Genomic DNA, 19,254 nt, shown 5'->3' with positions numbered 1-19,254 from the left:
ATATTTTTAAATGTACATATGTACACCACTGACTTTACAATACAATATAGTGTGAGATCAGTCTAAGCATGGTGTTCTGGAATTCTGACTGTCAAGGGTTCATCAGAGAAACAGCCTGGGAAAAAAACTGTTACTGTGGCGGCTGGTTTTAGCAGGCGGCTCTTTGTAGCGCCACCTGAAGGTAAAAGCCTAAACAGTTTGTGTAAAGGGTGTGTGGTGTCTGCAGAGATTTTAGCTGCCCCTTTTCTGACCCTAGACCTGTATAAGTTCTGGATAGAGGGAAGGTCAGCCCTGATGAATCTCTCTGCAGACCTGATAGTTCATTGCAGTCTGGATCTGTCCTGTTTTGTGAATGAGCCAAACCACACTGAGATGGATGAAGACAGAACAGACTGAATTATTACAGTGTAGAAGATGACCAGCAGCTCCTGTGGAAAGTTGTACTTCTTGAGTTGCCTCAGGATGTACAGTCTCGGCTGGGGCTTCTTCCGAACATTGTCTATTTGTGAGGATCATCTCAGATTTCGAAAAATGGTCGTCATTTTCTACTCAGCTACTCTAAGTAAGGCGCAAGATCTCATTTTCAAAACAAACCAGTTTTAACAAGTTGATAAAAGCAAGATTTAATGTAATACAGAGGATTTTTGTGTTTTGGTCAAAGTTATATGGCAATGGATAAAGTGAAATATAAATGTGAAGTAGTACAAATATATTATAATTATGAATAACATTAATTAAAAAAATTATAGAATGCCAGAAAATATTTAGTTTAGCAATTGTTAAATTATGATTTAGTTAATATTTTTCCAAATTAAAAGTTGTTATACACAATGTCATTATCTTTGGTGATATCCCTGTCTCATTTTCTGTCAGAAAAATCTTCTTGGCTGAATAAATATAACTTAATCTAAATCTGCTCTACGTCTGCGTATTTTTTGCCTTAACGGAAGGTCTGTGGGAGACGCAGAAGGACGGGTTCGCCCAAGACGCCATTCATAGAATAACCGCCACAGCTAGAAGATATAAACATAATGGTGACATCTATTATCATTCAGAACAGTTTGGTTTCCTTTTTCTCCTCCCCCACACCTCTCCATTCCCGGTGTTCTTTATTGCCAAGGCAACAAACATCTACACCCAAGATGTGAGGCATCAATCAGTCCCTCCAACTTGACATTTCACTCATCCTATCGCTCGACGTAGTCATGACGTTTCGATAATTCTGTTGCCTGTCAATTTGTGGATATATATTCATTTTGTAATTAAAACGTATTTTTCAACAGAGATTTATAGAAAACGGTTGTCATTATCGTTTCTTTTAATATAAAATTGTATTACGGTCACGTGGTTTGAGTTCACGTAACGCCTTCAGAAAACACAGACACTCCCTCCTCTCCGCGCGGTGAGAGAGGAGGAAGACGGACCTAAAGTCAGAACTTGGCTTCCTCAACGCCAAAGCGGAGTCTACAGCGCAGTAAGTCACGTCTTTCTGAAGATAAACTGCATAGTGCTTCTTTATTTGATCTTTAAGGGTGGGTTTCAATGGAAGCGTTGACGTAATACTTAAGGTAAAATAGGCCGTGGTGCTGATGACAGGTAACAGGTAACAACTGTATTCTTTATTTTAATGCTATTTCCCTCAGTTGCGTTAATATTGCTGCTGTTACGGTGCACTGTAGTCTAGATGCGCTTTCACTCAGTCAAACGCGAATCATATTTGTAAATTGACTTTGCCGAGGTGTTACTGATGGATTTCGAGTCGATATAAGAGTAATTATTGGTACATTCCTGTTTTTTTCACGCCTTTATGTAACTCGTTGTCTACGATGAAGTGTTAGGGCCAGGCTGTGAGATTTTTTAAAATTACGGGAATAAAGTCGGATATTTGATGATAATTTCCAAAAAGCACAGTCTTCCGTGCGTTAAAATGAGGAATGTTGTGTATATTGTGAGGTTATAGGCCTCCTTCATCGGCTTCACAAATAAGGTTAATCTTTTAGCACAAATTATTACCAGAATCAGGACTTTGGAACGATTATGACAGTGTCTGTTTTGAAGAACCACACGCCCTAATATCCCGTCGTACGTTGTCAGCTGACACTATTAGTTTCAGCCGCTTCAGCGGATATAAAACATGATAAGAAAAAAGATGGAGGCTCTAGACTTTTAACACAAAAAAATGCTTATTCCACTTTCTGTGTTTTTGGGTTGATGACTGCACAAAAGGTACAAGACACGAGCGGGATCTCATACTACGAAGGATTAGCTGGATTAGTGGTTTACTGAGGTAACCTCATGTACAATTCAAGAGCTTCGATATAATTAGGTTAGGTTAACTCCTTATCTGAGCTGGTCAGGTTTCCAGATTAAAAATCAAGACCAAGAAAGCATCACTTTTCAACCAATCAATGTCCTGAGAAAATGAAAAAGAAACTTAAAGGATGGCAAAAATAACTCAGGATGGCAGTGCGTCCTCTCATTTTTTTCTCCATAATGGTACACCATTACAACATGGTTTATCAGAGAATCTTGGTTAGAGATGTCTTCAAAATCGTTACTTCTAAAACAATACCTTATTTAGTTTATTTTAGAATTAAAAAATCGGAAATTAACATTATGTTTCCTGATCAAAATGCTTCCGTCTGAAAAGTTCTCCTTGTCATTTATTGTGATTGTAGAGCGCATCATCTTTTCCAAACAACTGCATATAGTCTAAATGGACTGAATTACATAGCGCATTTTAGTTATACTGACCACTCAAAGGGCTTTACACTATAGCCACATTCACTCAATCTTACCCAGAAATGTGCACACATTTATACACAGACATGCAGATTGGTTGGTAACTATGGAAAGCCGTTTAATTCAAAATTAAATAAATAAATAAATACTGCTATTGATAAATTATTAATAAATATTCCATGAAATAAATAAATATCCTCATGAAACAAAAGAAAATAATTATATTAAAATAAATTTTCATTTTATTTTATTTAATTCATTTCAAGATTTATTTAATTTACTTAAAGATTTATTTATTTTACTTAGGGATTTATTTATTTATTTTATAATGCAGTTTTATTTTGTAAAGCTACTTTAGATGACTTAAAAAATCAGTGGTGCCCTAGTGGTTAAAACAGGAGATTTGCGTTCCAGAGGGGACACAAAGTGCCTGGTTCGTATCCCACAGATTGCCACTCTGGGTCCCTGAGCAAGACACTTAGCCCCAGAATGCTCCCCGGGTGCCGCACAATGGCAGCCCACTGCTCCTTATAAGGGATGGGTTAAATGCAGAGGACAAATTTTGTTGTAATGTTCATGTGCATTGACCAATAAAGATGATTTTTTTTTTAATTACAGACCTATATCCAATCTTCCATTCTTATCTAAGATTCTTGAGAAAATAGTTGCTAATCAAATGTGTGAGTATTTACACAGCAATGACCTGTTTGAAGAGTTTCAGTCAGGCTTCAGAGCTCATCATAGCACCGAAACAGCTCTGCTAAAAGTCACTAATGATATTCTTATGGCCTCAAATAATGGACTTGTGTCTGTTCTGGTTCTGTTAGATCTCAATGCTGCATTTGACACAGTCGACCATAATATTCTCTTAGAAAGGCTGGAATATGCTGTAGGGATCAGGGGAACAGCGCTAGGCTGGTTTAAATCTTATTTGTCTGACAGATAAATGTCATGTAAATGATAAATCATCTTTAAACTCCAGGGTTAATTGTGGAGTACCACAGTACTTGGGCCAATTGTCTTTACTATATATATATGCTTCCAATACTGAGCAGATAATCTGCTAGCACTAAGATGGCTGAGTTTTCAACATAAACAAAACCAAACATCATAAAATGAAAAATGTTTAGATTATTTCATTCTAAATTACTTCTCTCTGCCCAACACTACCTCCTACGTGAACCGTACTGAGGAAAAGTTGTCCGGGCGACAAAGTTGAAGAAAGCATCCACAGTGAACAAAAGGTTAACTTATAGCTAACCTCTGTAGCTGTGGGGTGGGGCGGCCTGTTCTGCCAAACTGCACGTTACTGCTGTAGCCACGGTGATGCGGTCCCGTTGTCCTTCCTTCAGACCGGGAAAACTGCTTCATTTGGCGTTGTAGAGACAGGGTCTCTGCTGGGAACTCTCTGTAACACAGTTTGCTTCTGTAGACCTCAGAGAGAAAAGTCAAGCAATGCTTGTACCTTAATTACCCCGTTCATGAATGAATACCGAATACACAATCAGCAATTCATTCCTACTTAACTTAGTGCAAATGATCACGTGATCATATGACACTCTTGGATCTAGTTTGAAGAGTTGTCTATTTGCCAGTAAAGAGACATTAGCGTGCTGTGTCCCTCCGTCCAGTTCAGCCGGCGGACCTGCGTTGAAGAGGTCAGTTTGTTGCAAAGTAGTGTTTTTATTCGGACAGTGAAGTCACGGGAAATCTGCTGTTATTCCCTGTTCATGGCTGTGCTTGAAATAGGTTAATGCGATTTGTTCTGAAAGTTTCAGAAAATGTCTTACTGGCCTTTCAATTGTAACCCATGGCTGTGGTCCAAACAACGTGTAGGTGGAACCCAACGTTTTATATGGTGCAGAACCCGGCGAAGAAGAAGTCTGTGGGTGTATTTTCTGTAACCTCACAGTGACTAAAAATGTAGATGATGAATGGCTACCAGTGCCATCCATCCATCCATCCATCCATCCATCCACCCACCCATCTAACTTGCGAAAAGGAAGAGATGCTCATTTCTGCCCAAGACATTTGTTCTCAGGGAGAACAAATGTCATGAATAAATTTGACATGTTATACAAAATGCAAGTTGAAGTACATAATTTTCAGCTTTTTCTTTTACATCTGCATTTGGCAGCAGGACAATTTGAGAAGGAGTATGCAGAATAATGGAGTATTTTAATTCCACTACAAATTAAACTACAGTTTGTGTAAGTAGCTCTTTGGAATAAGTATTAGTATTGGCAATTGGCCAAATTAGTTTTTAATATTGGGCAAAAATCCAATATCGTGCATCCATACTGAGGACATTGTGTTATATCCTAAACCTGCTTTACCCTAACCCTGTTTTAAACTTCTCCACATCCTCATTCCTGATATACCTGCAGTGTTCCTTGGTGTTTATGGTGCTGTCTATTTACAGTACTAACAAACAAATGTAATTTCAATGAAATTTGGTTCTGCAAAGTATTGACTCAGGAGCTCTAAATACAAATCCATGCCACACTTTTAGGAGTTTCATTTAAAAAAATGGTCAATACCATGTATCATTTATCTTCCATTTCACGTTTTTCTTTGTGTTTATTAGATAAAATCCCCTGAAATTAGTTTAAAGTTGGTTGTTTAAGGTGACAAAATGTGTAAAGGTTTAAGTGGTGAGAGTACTTTTACAGTGCACTGTACTGTTGCGGATGTCATGTTTCATTGCAATTTTTTGTTCACGTTTGTAAACATAACAAATATTCTGTGATTAGTATCAAATTGAATATTATATGATGAAAAATAGCCAGGAGTACAAACTGCAGCACATAACAGTCTGTGTTTATCAATGCATGCTTCAGCATCTTGATGTAAATAAATTCTGTTTATCTATTTCTGGCTCTCAGAATATGGACAACTTTAGCCCCCGCCATGGTGGCTCTGTGTTTGCGGTGCTGGTGGGAGCGTCGCAAGTGCTCGGTCTTGTGTCCGTAGTTCTGACAGGGGTGTGGATGGGTCATTACCGAGGTGGTTTTGCCTGGGATGGTTCTGCTCAGGAGTTTAACCTGCACCCTCTTTGCATGGTGCTGGGGCTGATCTTTTTACATGGCGATGGTAAGTTCACACTGATTCTGCATCACTGTCAAGTCAAGATTAACAAGAAACTTACAGATCTATTTTTATTTAAGCCCACACAGGATCATATTTCAAAATACATCTCTTTAAACAACAAATATCCCCTCATGATTGCATTAGAAGAATACTCGTTACACATTACTATGGATAGTAATTGAGTAAAAGAGGAAGAAGCTCCTCAGGAGTATGACTGGTCTTGTTGTGTGTCTGTGGTTACAATGCAGATATGTGTGCCTTAGCCTTAAGCTACTCTTTTGCTGACCTGCTGCATTAGGCCAACAAAAACCAGATGCCTACCAATCCCACTCTGATCCAGCAAGTCAGATTTTACTGAAAAAAGAGACTACCATGTTCTTTGATGCTTTAGGATAATATGTCAACTATTAGTTGTTCCCTCCATTAATTAGACATTTAGTGAAGTGTGGCAGAAATAAAATCAAAAGAAGGCCCATTTGCAATTCACCACAAACCATGTAGAATACACAGTAAACATGTGGAGGAAACTACTCTGGTCAGATAAGACCAAAACTAAACTTTTTGACATAGATCCTGTTTGTGGTGGAAAACTGATACTGCACCCTGAGGGTTAGTGAGGAATGTACGACTTTCCCATGCAGATTTCTGACCTCATTGGATGTTTTAGTTGATTACTTTTTTTTTTCATTACTTGGACCTCAGAAATTTAAGTTATGAGTAAAAATCTAATGTAGCATTAGTAAGCAGCTTGCAAACTCAATAGAAACAAGGGAACGTTTCATATGAACTAATTCAAGAAAATGTCTTCAGAAGTGAATCAGATAAATCCCTAAGCCAAAATAGGCTCTCTGCCCTTTGTGTATACGAAATGAATATCAGTGTAATTTTTAGGCCACTTTAACCTGATGTAATTGGTGACATTTAATACCTTTTTAGTTACTTTTTAACAGTGACTATATTGCAAAAAGTTTAATTATACATGTAGCCCAACATGCAATTGTCATTAAAGCCATGCCTTTTGCAAACTGGAACATCTGATGATGTTGTCATACCATAGGAGGCTAGCGGCGTACAAAATAAAGAATATTCACAGTGGTAGCACTGTCCTCATTTTCACTTCATCGAAATCATGGATTATTCACTTACTTTTGTCATGCTTGTTTTCCCAACCTTTTCCTACAGTGGGTGTTCTTTCGAAACTCCACACTTGATGTGACACCTGTGTGTTTCTAAGAGAATAATAGATTTAGTTGTTACTTCAGAGTGCACACTGCAGCAGATGCTGGTAATGCAATTTTACTCAGAAGAGAAGACAATATAAATTATCCTCCTCACTGGTGTGGTGTCTGTAGCCTTTGGTAGTTTCACAAATGAGAATATACACATTAGCCCAACTGGTGCAGTCCTAAATTGCATTAGGGCAATAAAGGAAAAGGTCAGTTAGACGTTAGATGGTGACTGTAATAGGGAGGCTAATGTGAGATGGAAACCTCTGGGGGCTTCCTTACCCAGGCATAAGCAGCAATTGGTGCTAATGTGGTTACATTTGAAAGGATGCTGTTCTAATCAGCATCTTTTGCTCCTTTTTGTTAGAAATCAACACATCCTGATGCAAGGTTTTGTCTGATAAAGCTATCTTCTAATTGTATGTAGATTACATACATTCAGTATCATTAGAATGATACTGACCAATTTAAACACTTCTACAGTACAAGTTTCAGTCAGTCAGCCACACTCTTCATGTAGATCGGTAGGCAACTTGTGATTTAAGGTTCCTTGCTCTGGAGCACATTAGCATGTTGTGGGGGAGGTAGATTGAGTCGAAACAACAAGCTTTTAATTTCAAGACCCCACTGAGAAAATACGTCCTTCGCTTGGAGAAAGCAAGCAACGTATTTCCAGCATGATAGATAATTGTGTCATAAGGCAAAAGTGACAAAGGAGTTAAAAGCATTGAACATAGAGCAAAATGTTGACAATTTGAGGCTAGGAAACTCCTCAGATTTGGACCCTACTAAGAACATGTGGTCTATTCTCAAAAATTACATGGAGAAATACAACCCAACAAACTGGTTCAATTCCAATAATTAAAATTAAAGCTGCGAGCAGCATTGAAGGCCCTCGCACCTCAGCGCAACTCGGCCTGTGCAGCGACCTTGGGAGCCTGGCATCGCCGGCTGCACGCCACCAACGAGGCCGCCTTTCCATTCTAAATGTCGCCTCTAGGTGGCGCTATGAGCGTCATGTTATGATCTTCAGTCATACAGAATTCTGGTCTGGTGAGAAGTATTCAAAATTTGGGGGAAATCCAACCTTCCAGATGGAAGCTGCACTCACTTGTTCGTTAGTGGGCGGGGCTAAAACAACGCCATGAATTGCCTGTGCCAACATGTTCAGCATTGATCCCTGATGATGTATACTACATTTGAAGTGGATCCGATGATGTATGAGGGAGATAGAGCACTTGAAATGTCCTAGGGGGCGCTGTTGATCCAAATTCCAATGTAATCCAATAGAGCTGTTTGGGGGCTGACAAAGATCAACCATATTCAGTTTGGAGTGAATCAGACCTTCCATATAAAGCTACATTCATTTGTTTATTAGTGGGCGGGGCTAAAGTGATGTCATCTATTGACTGTGTCAACATGTCCATCATTAACTCATGATCATGTATACTACATTTCAAGTGGATCCGATGATGTATGTGGGAGATAGAGCACTTTAAATATCCTAGGGGGCGCTGTTGATCCAAATTCCAATGTAATCCAATAGAGGTGTTTGGGGGCTGACAAAGAGTGAGTGAATCGGACCATGCATGTGTAATTTAGAGCCAAACGTATGGCCGTGGCCTGACATCAGAATTCGCCACACACCCTCCAGCTAAAGCAGTCAGTACTGGCGACTGTCTTAGACCATCATGTTATCTGTTACTTGGGACAGTTTCACATTGATTAGGTGAAGAACATCAAAAATTGACCCTCTAAAGGAAAACATGACACTTCCTGTTCTCAGGGGGCGGGGCTTCGATGATGTCAAGATCTGATCGGTGAATATTGTTCAGGGCCAGAGGCAGATCAATCTTAGAAGGTTTCAGGTCTCTGTGACTTTCCTGGTAGGAGCTATATCAATTTAGTCTTTTATGGCGAGAAGTCATATTTTGAGGCGTGGCCATGCCCACACGTTTCATGTATCAAAAAGCTTTTGATAACGTTTGATCCCCAGTGCCTTAAGAGTATACTGAGTGATTTTCAAGCCTCTAAGTCAAAAGCTGCAGGAGGAGTTTGCTCAGATATGCGGGATAGAAACAGCAAAAATGGGGTCAAAATGGCAACTTCAATACAAAATCGCCGACTTCCTGTGGGGTTTGGAGCAACGCTCCAAGAGACCTTTTTGTAGGTCATGGCAAGTTACATATGTGTACCAAATTTCACAATCCCCGGTCAAAGCATGGCTTGGGGCTCATTTTTTAAAGTTTTGTAGGGGGCGCTGTGGACGAATTAGGCCACGCCCACCAAATATGTCATCAGATTGCTTTTGGGGACTGGACAAGGATCAATCACATTGAATTTGGTGCAGATCAGATGATGTATGTGGAAATTAAACCCAAACGTTTGGCCATGACTTCGCCACGCCGCCACCCTCCAGCCAAACCCGTCAGTACTGGAGACCAAGTTAATACCTGGTTTGGTGTATTTCAGCCAATTCATGTGAAGGTTATTGCTGTTCGAAATTTGCGGCGAGAAGACTAACTTTGAGGCCTGGTCCCGCCCCTTCAACATGCTCAAAAACTCACAATTTTGATAACTTTTAATCCCCCATGCCTTAACTACATACTGACCATATATGAAGCTGGTAGCTCAAAATCCCTAGGAGGAGTTCATTAAAGTTCGACATGTATGAAAAACATCCCTAGGAGGATTTCGTTAAAAGGATTTCGTTAAAGTTCGAGGTGAGTAAAAGTGAAAAACGGGCAAAAATCGGCCTGTGACCCAAAATGGCCGACTTCCTGTGCGTTTTAGGGCATACCCCCAAGAGACTTTTTTTCTTGGTTTGAGGAGTTCTAGCAGTGTGCCACATTTCAGATCTGTACGACTTACGGTTCGGGCTAACTCACGTTTGGGGTTGTGGCTAAGTGGTTTGGCCACGCCCACTGATTACAACATTAAAGAAGTAAAATTTCACTAGGGGTACAATTTTGCAATAGGCGACTCTTGTCAGACATTAAGGATAAAAAATTTTAGTCGGGGGACAATTTTGGGTAAAATTATACGCGTTTTGGGGAATGGCAAAGCCCCCATATTGCCCCGCCAAAAGTCCCCGGAATAATAATAATAAGAATTCGAGTGATTACAATAGGCCCTTGCAGTTTTCCTGCTCGGGCCTAATGATAAACGGAGCAACAATTACAATAGGCCATTGCAGCCTTCCTGCTCGGGCCTAAAAACAAGATTGGGTCACCATCCGTCAAGGTTTGGTCCAGATTTTGATTTTGAACCTATGCGGGAGAATTACAGAATTAGATATATTTCATGTATGTATATGCTAATAAAAGCCTTTGGAACTTTTTCTTTGATTGCTATTTAGTGTACCATGGACACATAAAGGCACATAAAAATCTCGAAGCTACAAAACACAAAGTTTGTCTCACTTTCAAAACTTTGGCAGTGACCTGTAAATAAATACAGGTGTATGTATCTGTTAGCTGGTATAGTAACTTTTAAACAAGCAATTAATTAGGCCCGAGCAGGAACACCTGCAAGGGCCTATTGTAATCGCTCCGTTTATTATTATGATTCTCTTCCGAAAAGAGTCGCCTATTGCAAAATGTACCCCTAGTGAAATTTTACTTCTTTAATGTCGTAATCAGTGGGCGAGGTCAAACCCCTTAGCCACGACCCCAAACGTGAGATAGGCCGAACCGTAACTCGTAGAGATATGAAATGTGGCACACAGGTAGAGCTCCTCAAACCAAGAAAAAAGTCTCTTGGGGGTATGCCCTAAAATGCACTGGAAGTCAGCCATTTTGGGTCAAATGCCAATTTTTGGCCGTTTTTCACTTTTACTCACCTCGAACTTTAACGAACTCCTCCTAGGGATTTTGAGCTAACAGCTTCATATTTGGTCAATATGCAGATAAGGCATGGGGGATTAAAAGTTATCAAATTCGTGAGTTTTCAGCCATGTTTAGGGGGCGTGGCCAGGACACAAACCTGGCGTTCTTCCCAAAGAAACGCCAAATCACACCAAAATTGGCATGAAGGAGGACCTTCGGGTTCCCGACGATCATATGCTGACATCATCAAAGCCACGCCCCCTGAGAACAGGAAGTCACTTTTTACTGGGAAAGGTCGCTATCTGGCTGTTTCAATCAACTTGAAACTGTGTCAGAAGACAGATAACTAGTGGGTCTAACTTCGTTTGAGGCACAGTGACTTTTCTTAAAAGGGCGTGGCCGTGGTGGCGCGGCAAAGTTGGGCGTCACACCATTGCCATACGTTTATTTCCACATACATCATCCGATGTGCACCAAATTCAATGTGATTGAACCTAGTCCAGTCCCCAACAGAGATCTGATGACATATTTGGTGGGCGTGGCCTAATTTGTCCACAGTGCCCCATAGAAACTTAAAAACAATCAGCCCCAAGCCATTCTTTGACCGAGGAATCTGAAATTTGGTACACATATGTAACTTCTCAGGACCTAACAAATTCGTGGCGTGGCGAATTCTGATGTCACGCCACGGCCATACGTTTGGCTCTAAATTACGCATGCATGGTCCGATTCACTCCAAACTAAATATAGTTGATCTTTGTCAGCCTCCAAACAGCTCTTTTGGATTACATTAAAATTTGGATCAACAGCGCCCCCTAGGACACTTCAAGGACTACATCTCCCTCATACATCATCGGATCCACTTGAAATGTAGTATACATGATCATGAGTTAATGATGGACATGTTGACACAGTCAACTGATGACATAATTTCAGCCCCACCCACTAATAAACAAGTGAATGCTGCTTGCATTTGGAAGGTCGGATTTCCCCCAAATTTTGAATACTTCTTGCCAGACCAGAATTCTGCATGAGTGAAGATCATGACACGATGCTCACAGCGCCACCTAGAGGCTACATTTGGAATTGAATGGCGGCCTCGTTGGTGGCGTGCAGACGGCAATGCCAGGCTCTTGCGGTCGCTGCACAAGCCAAGTTGCACTGAGGTGCGATGGCCTTCAAGGCTGCTTGCAGCTTTAATCTATATATGTTTTTATTCACACCTGATGAAGACCTGTTTCTCTCCCTTTAGCCATATTAGTTTACAGAGTTTTTCGTAATGAAGCAAAGCAACATGTGAAGCTGCTTCATGGCACAATTCACCTGCTTGCCCTTATCATCAGCATCATAGGTGAGAAAAAGTTGCTTTTATGTACTTTAACATATGAGGCAAAATAATTGCTTAGTCAATTAGTTACATAAAGCTGCCCTGTAAAACAACTATTTGTGTGTGCAGGGGTTGTAGCTGTGTTTGACTTCCACAAAGCAGCCAAGATCCAAGACATGTACTCTCTGCACAGCTGGTGTGGCATGGGCACACTAATTCTGTTCTGCTTACAGGTACACACATGCATGCGCATGTGAAACACACACACACACACACACACACACACACACACGCACACACAAACAGTGTCTTGCAAACATATTTAAACACCTCGAACTTTTCTACATTTTTAAAGCCTCAAACCTCAATGTGTTTTAAAGGGGTTTAATGTGATAGACAAACATAAAGTAGTGCATAATTATCAAATAAAAGGAAAATTATACATGGTTTTAAATGTATCTTGAAAAAAGTGAAAAGTTTAACATGTATTTATATCCAGTACTCTTTATTCTAATACCCCAAGTAAAACAGTGTGTAACTGGTTGCTTTCCAAAGCCATCCAATTAGAATCATGAAGACCAAAGAACACAGCAAACAAGGTTATGTTTTAATTTTGCGCCAGCCCATATAAAGAAAACGTTTGAAACATGGTGGATGGTGAGAAAGTTGAACTTTCTGATCTACATGCAAAACATTGTGTGTCAGAAAGCTAACACTCCAGCTCGCCCTAAATACATCATCACCACTATCAGATGCTCTTGGGATGTGAATGAAATACAGGGCTTTTGCAAAAAAAAATTGCAAAAAAATGGCAGTCTTTAGAAGTGCATAACTAGTACAAAAAACTACTAGATAATTACTGGCTGTTATTGCATGGAATTATTCAATAATAGGTATTGCTTGAGCCAAAAACATGCCACCTTTTTTGTATTTTTATTAAAAAAGACTTTAAGAGCATGTCATTTTCATCTTCCACTTAAAAATTTTACACTACTTCGTAATGGTCCATAAAATAAAAACCCCCAAAAAACATTGACGTTGGTTGTTGTAACGTAAAAAAATCTGAAAAAAGTTTATGACTTTGGCACTGTATGTAAACCTATATGCAATATAGCTTCAAATAGAAGCACAATTGTCATTTATGTGTCTGTTTTCCCAGTGGGTGTTAGGTTTGCTGTTTTTCCTGTTTCCTGTTGCATCGTCATGGTTACGAGCCACATACCTTCCTATCCATGTGTTCTGTGGCCTGAGTTTGCTGGTCATGGCCATTGGGACGAGCCTCCTTGGAATCACAGAGAAACTTCTCTTCGGCATAATGTATGTGTCTGATTGTCTGTCAGTATGTGCCAGTTGTATTCAGTATTCATAATGCCTAGGAGAGTTATTCTTTTTTTAAAATAAATGAGACGTGATTCCATGACAACCCCGGAGCACCAGGTATAAGTTTGTTCATTGCATTTATGCAGTCAGAGGAGGTAATGTACAAAAGGCTTGTATAAACCAAACAGTTATTGCAGAGAAAAAGATTTTTTTAAATATGAGAGGACAGTAAATTACTCTTTAAAGATCCAATATGGAAGGTGTAGGGACATCTAAAACTCTAAAAACAATATAACTGAATTGAATTTAATCTAGTGGCCCAAATAGCAGATTACAACCATGTTTCACCCCATGGTTGGGGCACAACAGACAACACTGAAGATACGACACTATGTTTCAGTCTAAAGTACTGAGTGTACAACTTGTATAATAGTCTAAATTTGCTGTCCCCTCAAAATAGCTCAACACACAGCCATTAATGTCTAAACCGCTGGCAACAAAAGTGAGTACAGCCCTAATTTAAAATTGAACTGTAGCTCTCTACAACCAACAGCATTGATGCATCTTAGGGAGTTCATTGCCAAGAACGGCAAGGTTAAACTTATAGTGACCAATATAAGAGAGTGTGAGAATGATAAAACCAAATTTAGCACACCTGTTTCCCATTCACACCTGAGACCCTGTAACAGTAATCAATAACATGGGAGGGGAAAAGGCTAATTGGGAACAATTTGGACATTTTCACTTAGGGATATTCTCACTTTAGTTGTCAGCTGTTTAGACATAAATGGTTGTGTTGCGTTATTTTGAGGGGATAGCAAATTCACACTGTTATACAAGCTGTACACTGACTACTTTACATTGTATCAAAGTGTCACATATCCAGTGTTGTCCCATGAAGATATATAAACAAATGTTTACAAAATGTGAGGGGTTTACTCACTTTTGTGAGATACTGTATGTTATATTTAGTTTTGTTTCTGTTCTTAGGTCAACCTACTCTCAGTTTGCCCCAGAGGGGGTGCTGGCCAACATCTTGGGGATCCTGCTGGTGTTGTATGGGGTTGCGCTGGTTTACTTGATCACCAGAGAGGAGTACAGACGTATCTCAAACCCAGAGGAAGAGTCTTTGTCTGTCCACTTCAAGAACCTGACTGAGAGTGGGTTACCAACAACACCCTGAAGTTCTGATTGATCCTCACAGATTTGATCATAGCCCTCTGCCAACAGACATGTATACCCTTTCTCATATAACCAAGTCGCCATAAAAGGCAATGTTTTGTAAGCCTTGATTTTTGTAAAGTGTAAAATAATAAACAGTGACCTGTTATGGTTTTCTCTTGGTATCCTGCAAAAAAGTGCATTTATTTTCATTTTTCTCCCAGCTATCTGCCATTACGGGACTGGGGACTCGTAGTTGGACTCTTTCATCACATAGGCTGAAGTGACCAAAGTGGTTAAAAGCTCCATGGTGGCAAGGGGGTGGATGAGAGACTGTGTCATCCAGAGACTTGAGTACCTGAAGTCTCTGGATGTTGTGGGGCTGTTGTGTATGAGGGGCTGTTAGGAACAATTCTGAATTACTCACACACACTTCTGAAATGTTACATACTTTCACACACAGTACTGAAATGGTGTTATACACACTACTGAAATGCAACATGCTCTTACACACATTACTGAAATACTCTCACACACACTACTGAAATGCTTTTACACACACCACTGAAATACTCTCACACACACTACTGAAATGCTTTTACACACACCACTGAAATACTCTCATACATACTAATGAAATGCTCTTACACACACTACTGAAGTGTTCTTACACACACACTACTGAAATAATCTCATACACACTAAAATGTTTTCTAAATAATTTAGTAGAAACCGAAGGCGTTTCAGTAGAAACGGAAGTTGTTTCAGTAGCAAAGGAGTGACATAAAGAAGGGCTGTGTCCTTCTAAGGTGGCATTTGCAGGCCGATTACGTCACAATGATGCCACGAAGGCTGTTCAAATTTGAAGGTGCCTCCAAAGGGAGCCAACAAATGCGTCCTTCTTTTCCCCAGATATGAAGGATGGATCCAGTGTATACTTCGTGGTCCACCCTATCCCATGATTCATTGCGGGTCAAAGCAGATTGTTGAAACGGAAGTAGTAATGACAGAGGAGAGAGAAAAGCTGTGAGTAAAGTTGGATATATTACACTTTCTGTGGAACATAAATACCTTTTACAATGTTTTCAGATGAGAATGTAGTTGTGTGAACCTGAAATATCTGTTCCATTTCTGAAGATATCGAATAATTGCAGAGGTGCTGCGACGTGCTCGGAAATGTCTGCACCCACTGCATTAACAGCTGGCTCGCCTCACAGGTGTCAGCTGACCGGGTGGCTGAGGCTCGCTATACTGGGGGAGGACGCCTGACTCCCGGCACATCGTTTTCAAACTCCCGCTGGGTTTCCCCAATAAGTGAAAGTTAAACACAGATATAATTCAGTCAGATGATATTTAACAGTTAATGTTTGGTCTATTTATATATTATTATCATTATTATTTATTATTAAGGTAAGATTGACTTTATTGATGTCACAATGGAGAAATTAACTTGTTACAGCAGCTCTTAGTAACACACGGGTAGGGTGCAGACAGTTATGAAAAAGGTTTAGTCAAAGAATAAGCAAGGTAAATAAGCAAGGTAAATGTGCAAAAACAGATGTTAACAATATAATGAGACAAAAACCACAACCCCTAATGTATTATTATGGTCTACAAATTAATGTATTTAAATTTTGTTCATGTTAAACGTTTTGTTTAAGTTGTCAAAGGTTTTACCAATACATTTCAAAAAATGGTATCTGTCATTATCTATATACTTTATTTACAGTGATATATTTTTTTTATATCTATGAAAAAAAAATATATTTTGAACATTTTAAATGGCAAATTTATAAACGAGAGTAAAATGAAAAGATAAAATAAGAACATTGTAAGGAAAACAAGCTTATAAGGCTTCAGAAATGTATAAAAGGGGTAAATAAAGGGGTCCTTTATTAGGGGCCATCCGGTCTCTGTTCAAGCAGAGTAGGAGTTTGGTTGGCATTGCCGGCACTAAGTCGGACCTGTTCCCGGTGCATGTTGGACTCCAGCATGGCTGCCCTTTGTCACCAATCCTGTTCATAACTTTTATGGACAGGATTTCAAGGCGCAGCCAAGGGCCGGAGAGGTCTGTTTTGATGACCAGTGGATTTCGTCTCTTCTTTTAGCAGATGACGTAGTCCCCTCTAGTAAAGACATACAGTACGCTCTGGGGCGGTTCGCAGCCGAATATGAAGCAGCTGGGATGAGGATCAGCTCCTCCAAGTCCGAGGCCATGGTTCCTGACCCCTTCAGGTTGGAGGGGAGTTCCTGCCTCAAGTGGAGGAGTTTAAGTATTTCAGGGCACGAGTGAGAGGAGAATGGAGCAGAAGATCAACAGACGGATCAGTGCAGCTGACGCAATAATGAGGACACTATGCCGGTCCGTTGTGGTGAAGAGAGAGCTGAGCTGAAAAGCGAAGCTCTCGATTTACTGGTCGGTCTACGTTCCTACCAGTGGCGATTGCTGTAAGACTGCCCTAAAATGTCAAAAAATGAGAGATCAAATATAAACTGTTGTGTGTACATGTCATTGACTAAATATGCGCTACAACGCGCTCAACTTTTGTTCAGAATCAGCTTCTTATCACTGGTAACGACGCGGCTTTCCTCTCACTCATTCCCGCAGCTTCACAGTCCTTTAAACAGTGAGTTCAATAGTGAAACAGAAATGCTGGCCTTGTCCCACCCATTGGACGCTCAGCATCTCTGGGGGTCTATGGGGCAGTGGGCTGGCCTCAGCTGGTCTGGACGCTCAGCTTCTGCATGATGATTGGATGATCTGTCTGAGGCTGAATCCCTTTTTGATTGACAGCGAAATGAGCGAATCAGCGATCTTGAAATTGAGCTTCCCCTCCTTGAAAGACCAGCATCCGCCACTGGTTCCTACCCTCATCTATGGGCATGAACTTTGGATCATGATCGAAAGAACAAGATCCTTGATACAAGTGGATGACATGAGCTTCCTCCATAGGGTGGCTGGGCACTTCCTTAGAGATAGGATGAGGAGCTCGGCCATCCGGGAGGGGCTCGGAGTAGAGCCGCTGCTCCTCCACATCGAGTGGAGCCAGATGAGGTTGCTCGGGCATCTATACCGGATGCCTCCTGGACGCCTTCATTGGCAAGTAATTGTTGATGTAAAATAATTCTACAACTAATAACACACAACCTCAACCTCACCCAATCCGGATGTCGTGAGAAAGAACAGAGAGAGCAGGAAATTAAGATTCACAAAAGTTTAATTTGATAAATAAATCCAATGATTTCCAATGCATACTTGAATACAAAAGAATAATACAAAAGATTACCTAAGGCCTTAGGGAGAGACTCGGGTCAGCAAAGTTGGCCTGTATTCACCGAGTGGTCTGTCTCACTATCAGTGTTAAAGCTTTTCATACCTTTAACGAACTTCAAAGCTGCCTGCTGAAACCTCCCCTCCAAGAATTATTTACGAAGCCACAGTTCCCTAATGACGTTTTCTACATTTCTCTGTTGCCGCGGTAAATTAGTTACCCCCTATGGGAGTACTTTATTGCCCATATCATGCTGAACAGCCCGCATTTACTGGTTACAGCTGCTGGCAAACATCCTGACCTGAGGTTGACCCTTCCTCCGGCCTGAAGATTGCTGTGACCTCACTCTCCCTGTGGTCCACAATACATGATATATTTCAGTTTTATGCATACACATGCAAACAGAACACATAGTATGAAACTAAATGATTTTAATTCTCAACATGTTCCAGGAGGCCTAGGGGACAGCCCAAGACACTTTGGTGGGACTATGGCTGTGTCCCAATTCAGGGGCTGGATCCTTCGAAGGCTGTATTTGTAGACTGATTACGTCGCAGCGTGGCGACGAAGTCTGTCCCAGTTCAGGAATCCTTCCGAGACTCCTTGAAATGCGGCCGACAAACGTGTCCTTCTTTTGCCTGATTTGAAGGATGGGTCGTGAGTATCCTTCGAGGCCCATCCTTTCCCATGATTCATTGTGGATCGAAGCGGATTGGTCAAGCAGGGGCAGCCATGGTGGACCACAGCGGCAAAAGCTGTGTGTAAATTGTAAAAAATTACACTTTCTGTGACACAAATGAACTTTTACAATGTTTTTAATATAACTGTAGATGTGAAATATCTGCTTGATTGATCAAGACATCGCTTAATTTCAAACGTGCTCCGACATGTTCGGAGTTTTCCGCTCCCGCCGTAGTAACAGCTTGCCTCGCCAGCCTTCCCGGCGGTGAGGCAAGCTAAACCTGGAGAGACCTGACCTGACTCCCGGCACTAAGCTCATCACAGTGAACGTCAAACACAAGTGATTTCTAACAGTTTATGTTAGTATTAATTTAATGTGCCATTTGTTCATGTAAATGGATTTGACATTACAGGTGATATTAAAGTTAACCTGAATAAATGAACAATTTTATGTAACCTTACTGTATCGCTGGAGAGTGTGATTGAGAATAAATAAGCTTTTCAATATTCATTTTTGATGAAGAAATGCGCTGGAATGTGCTAACTGCTGGTAAAGGCTAGACCGTCCCAATTCGCAGCTGCTCACTTCCGGCCTCCGTGGATTTAGC

General features: G+C 40.5%; 1 protein-coding gene across 2 annotated transcripts; it reads left to right on the top strand.

Moving 5' to 3' along the window:
• Positions 1-1,322: 1,322 nt before the first annotated feature.
• Positions 1,323-14,896, top strand: LOC124863981 (transmembrane ascorbate-dependent reductase CYB561-like). 2 transcript variants are annotated; one of them, XM_047358578.1, is made up of 6 exons: positions 1,323-1,474; positions 5,628-5,835; positions 12,138-12,236; positions 12,342-12,445; positions 13,372-13,529; positions 14,523-14,896. In XM_047358578.1, the coding sequence occupies exons 2-6, from the start codon at positions 5,631-5,633 to the stop codon at positions 14,713-14,715; spliced, it is 759 nt and encodes a 252-aa protein (XP_047214534.1). In that variant the 5' UTR covers positions 1,323-1,474; positions 5,628-5,630; the 3' UTR covers positions 14,716-14,896. The 2 variants fall into 2 exon arrangements, with proteins under 2 accessions (XP_047214534.1, XP_047214535.1); XM_047358579.1 differs by lacking the exon at positions 1,323-1,474 and adding an exon at positions 1,475-1,603.
• Positions 14,897-19,254: the final 4,358 nt, after the last annotated feature.

The sequence above is a fragment of the Girardinichthys multiradiatus genome, chromosome Y (assembly GCF_021462225.1).
Source record: "Girardinichthys multiradiatus isolate DD_20200921_A chromosome Y, DD_fGirMul_XY1, whole genome shotgun sequence".
NCBI classification, from domain to species: Eukaryota; Metazoa; Chordata; class Actinopteri; order Cyprinodontiformes; family Goodeidae; genus Girardinichthys; species Girardinichthys multiradiatus.
This window is presented reverse-complemented; position numbering and strand designations above follow the sequence as displayed.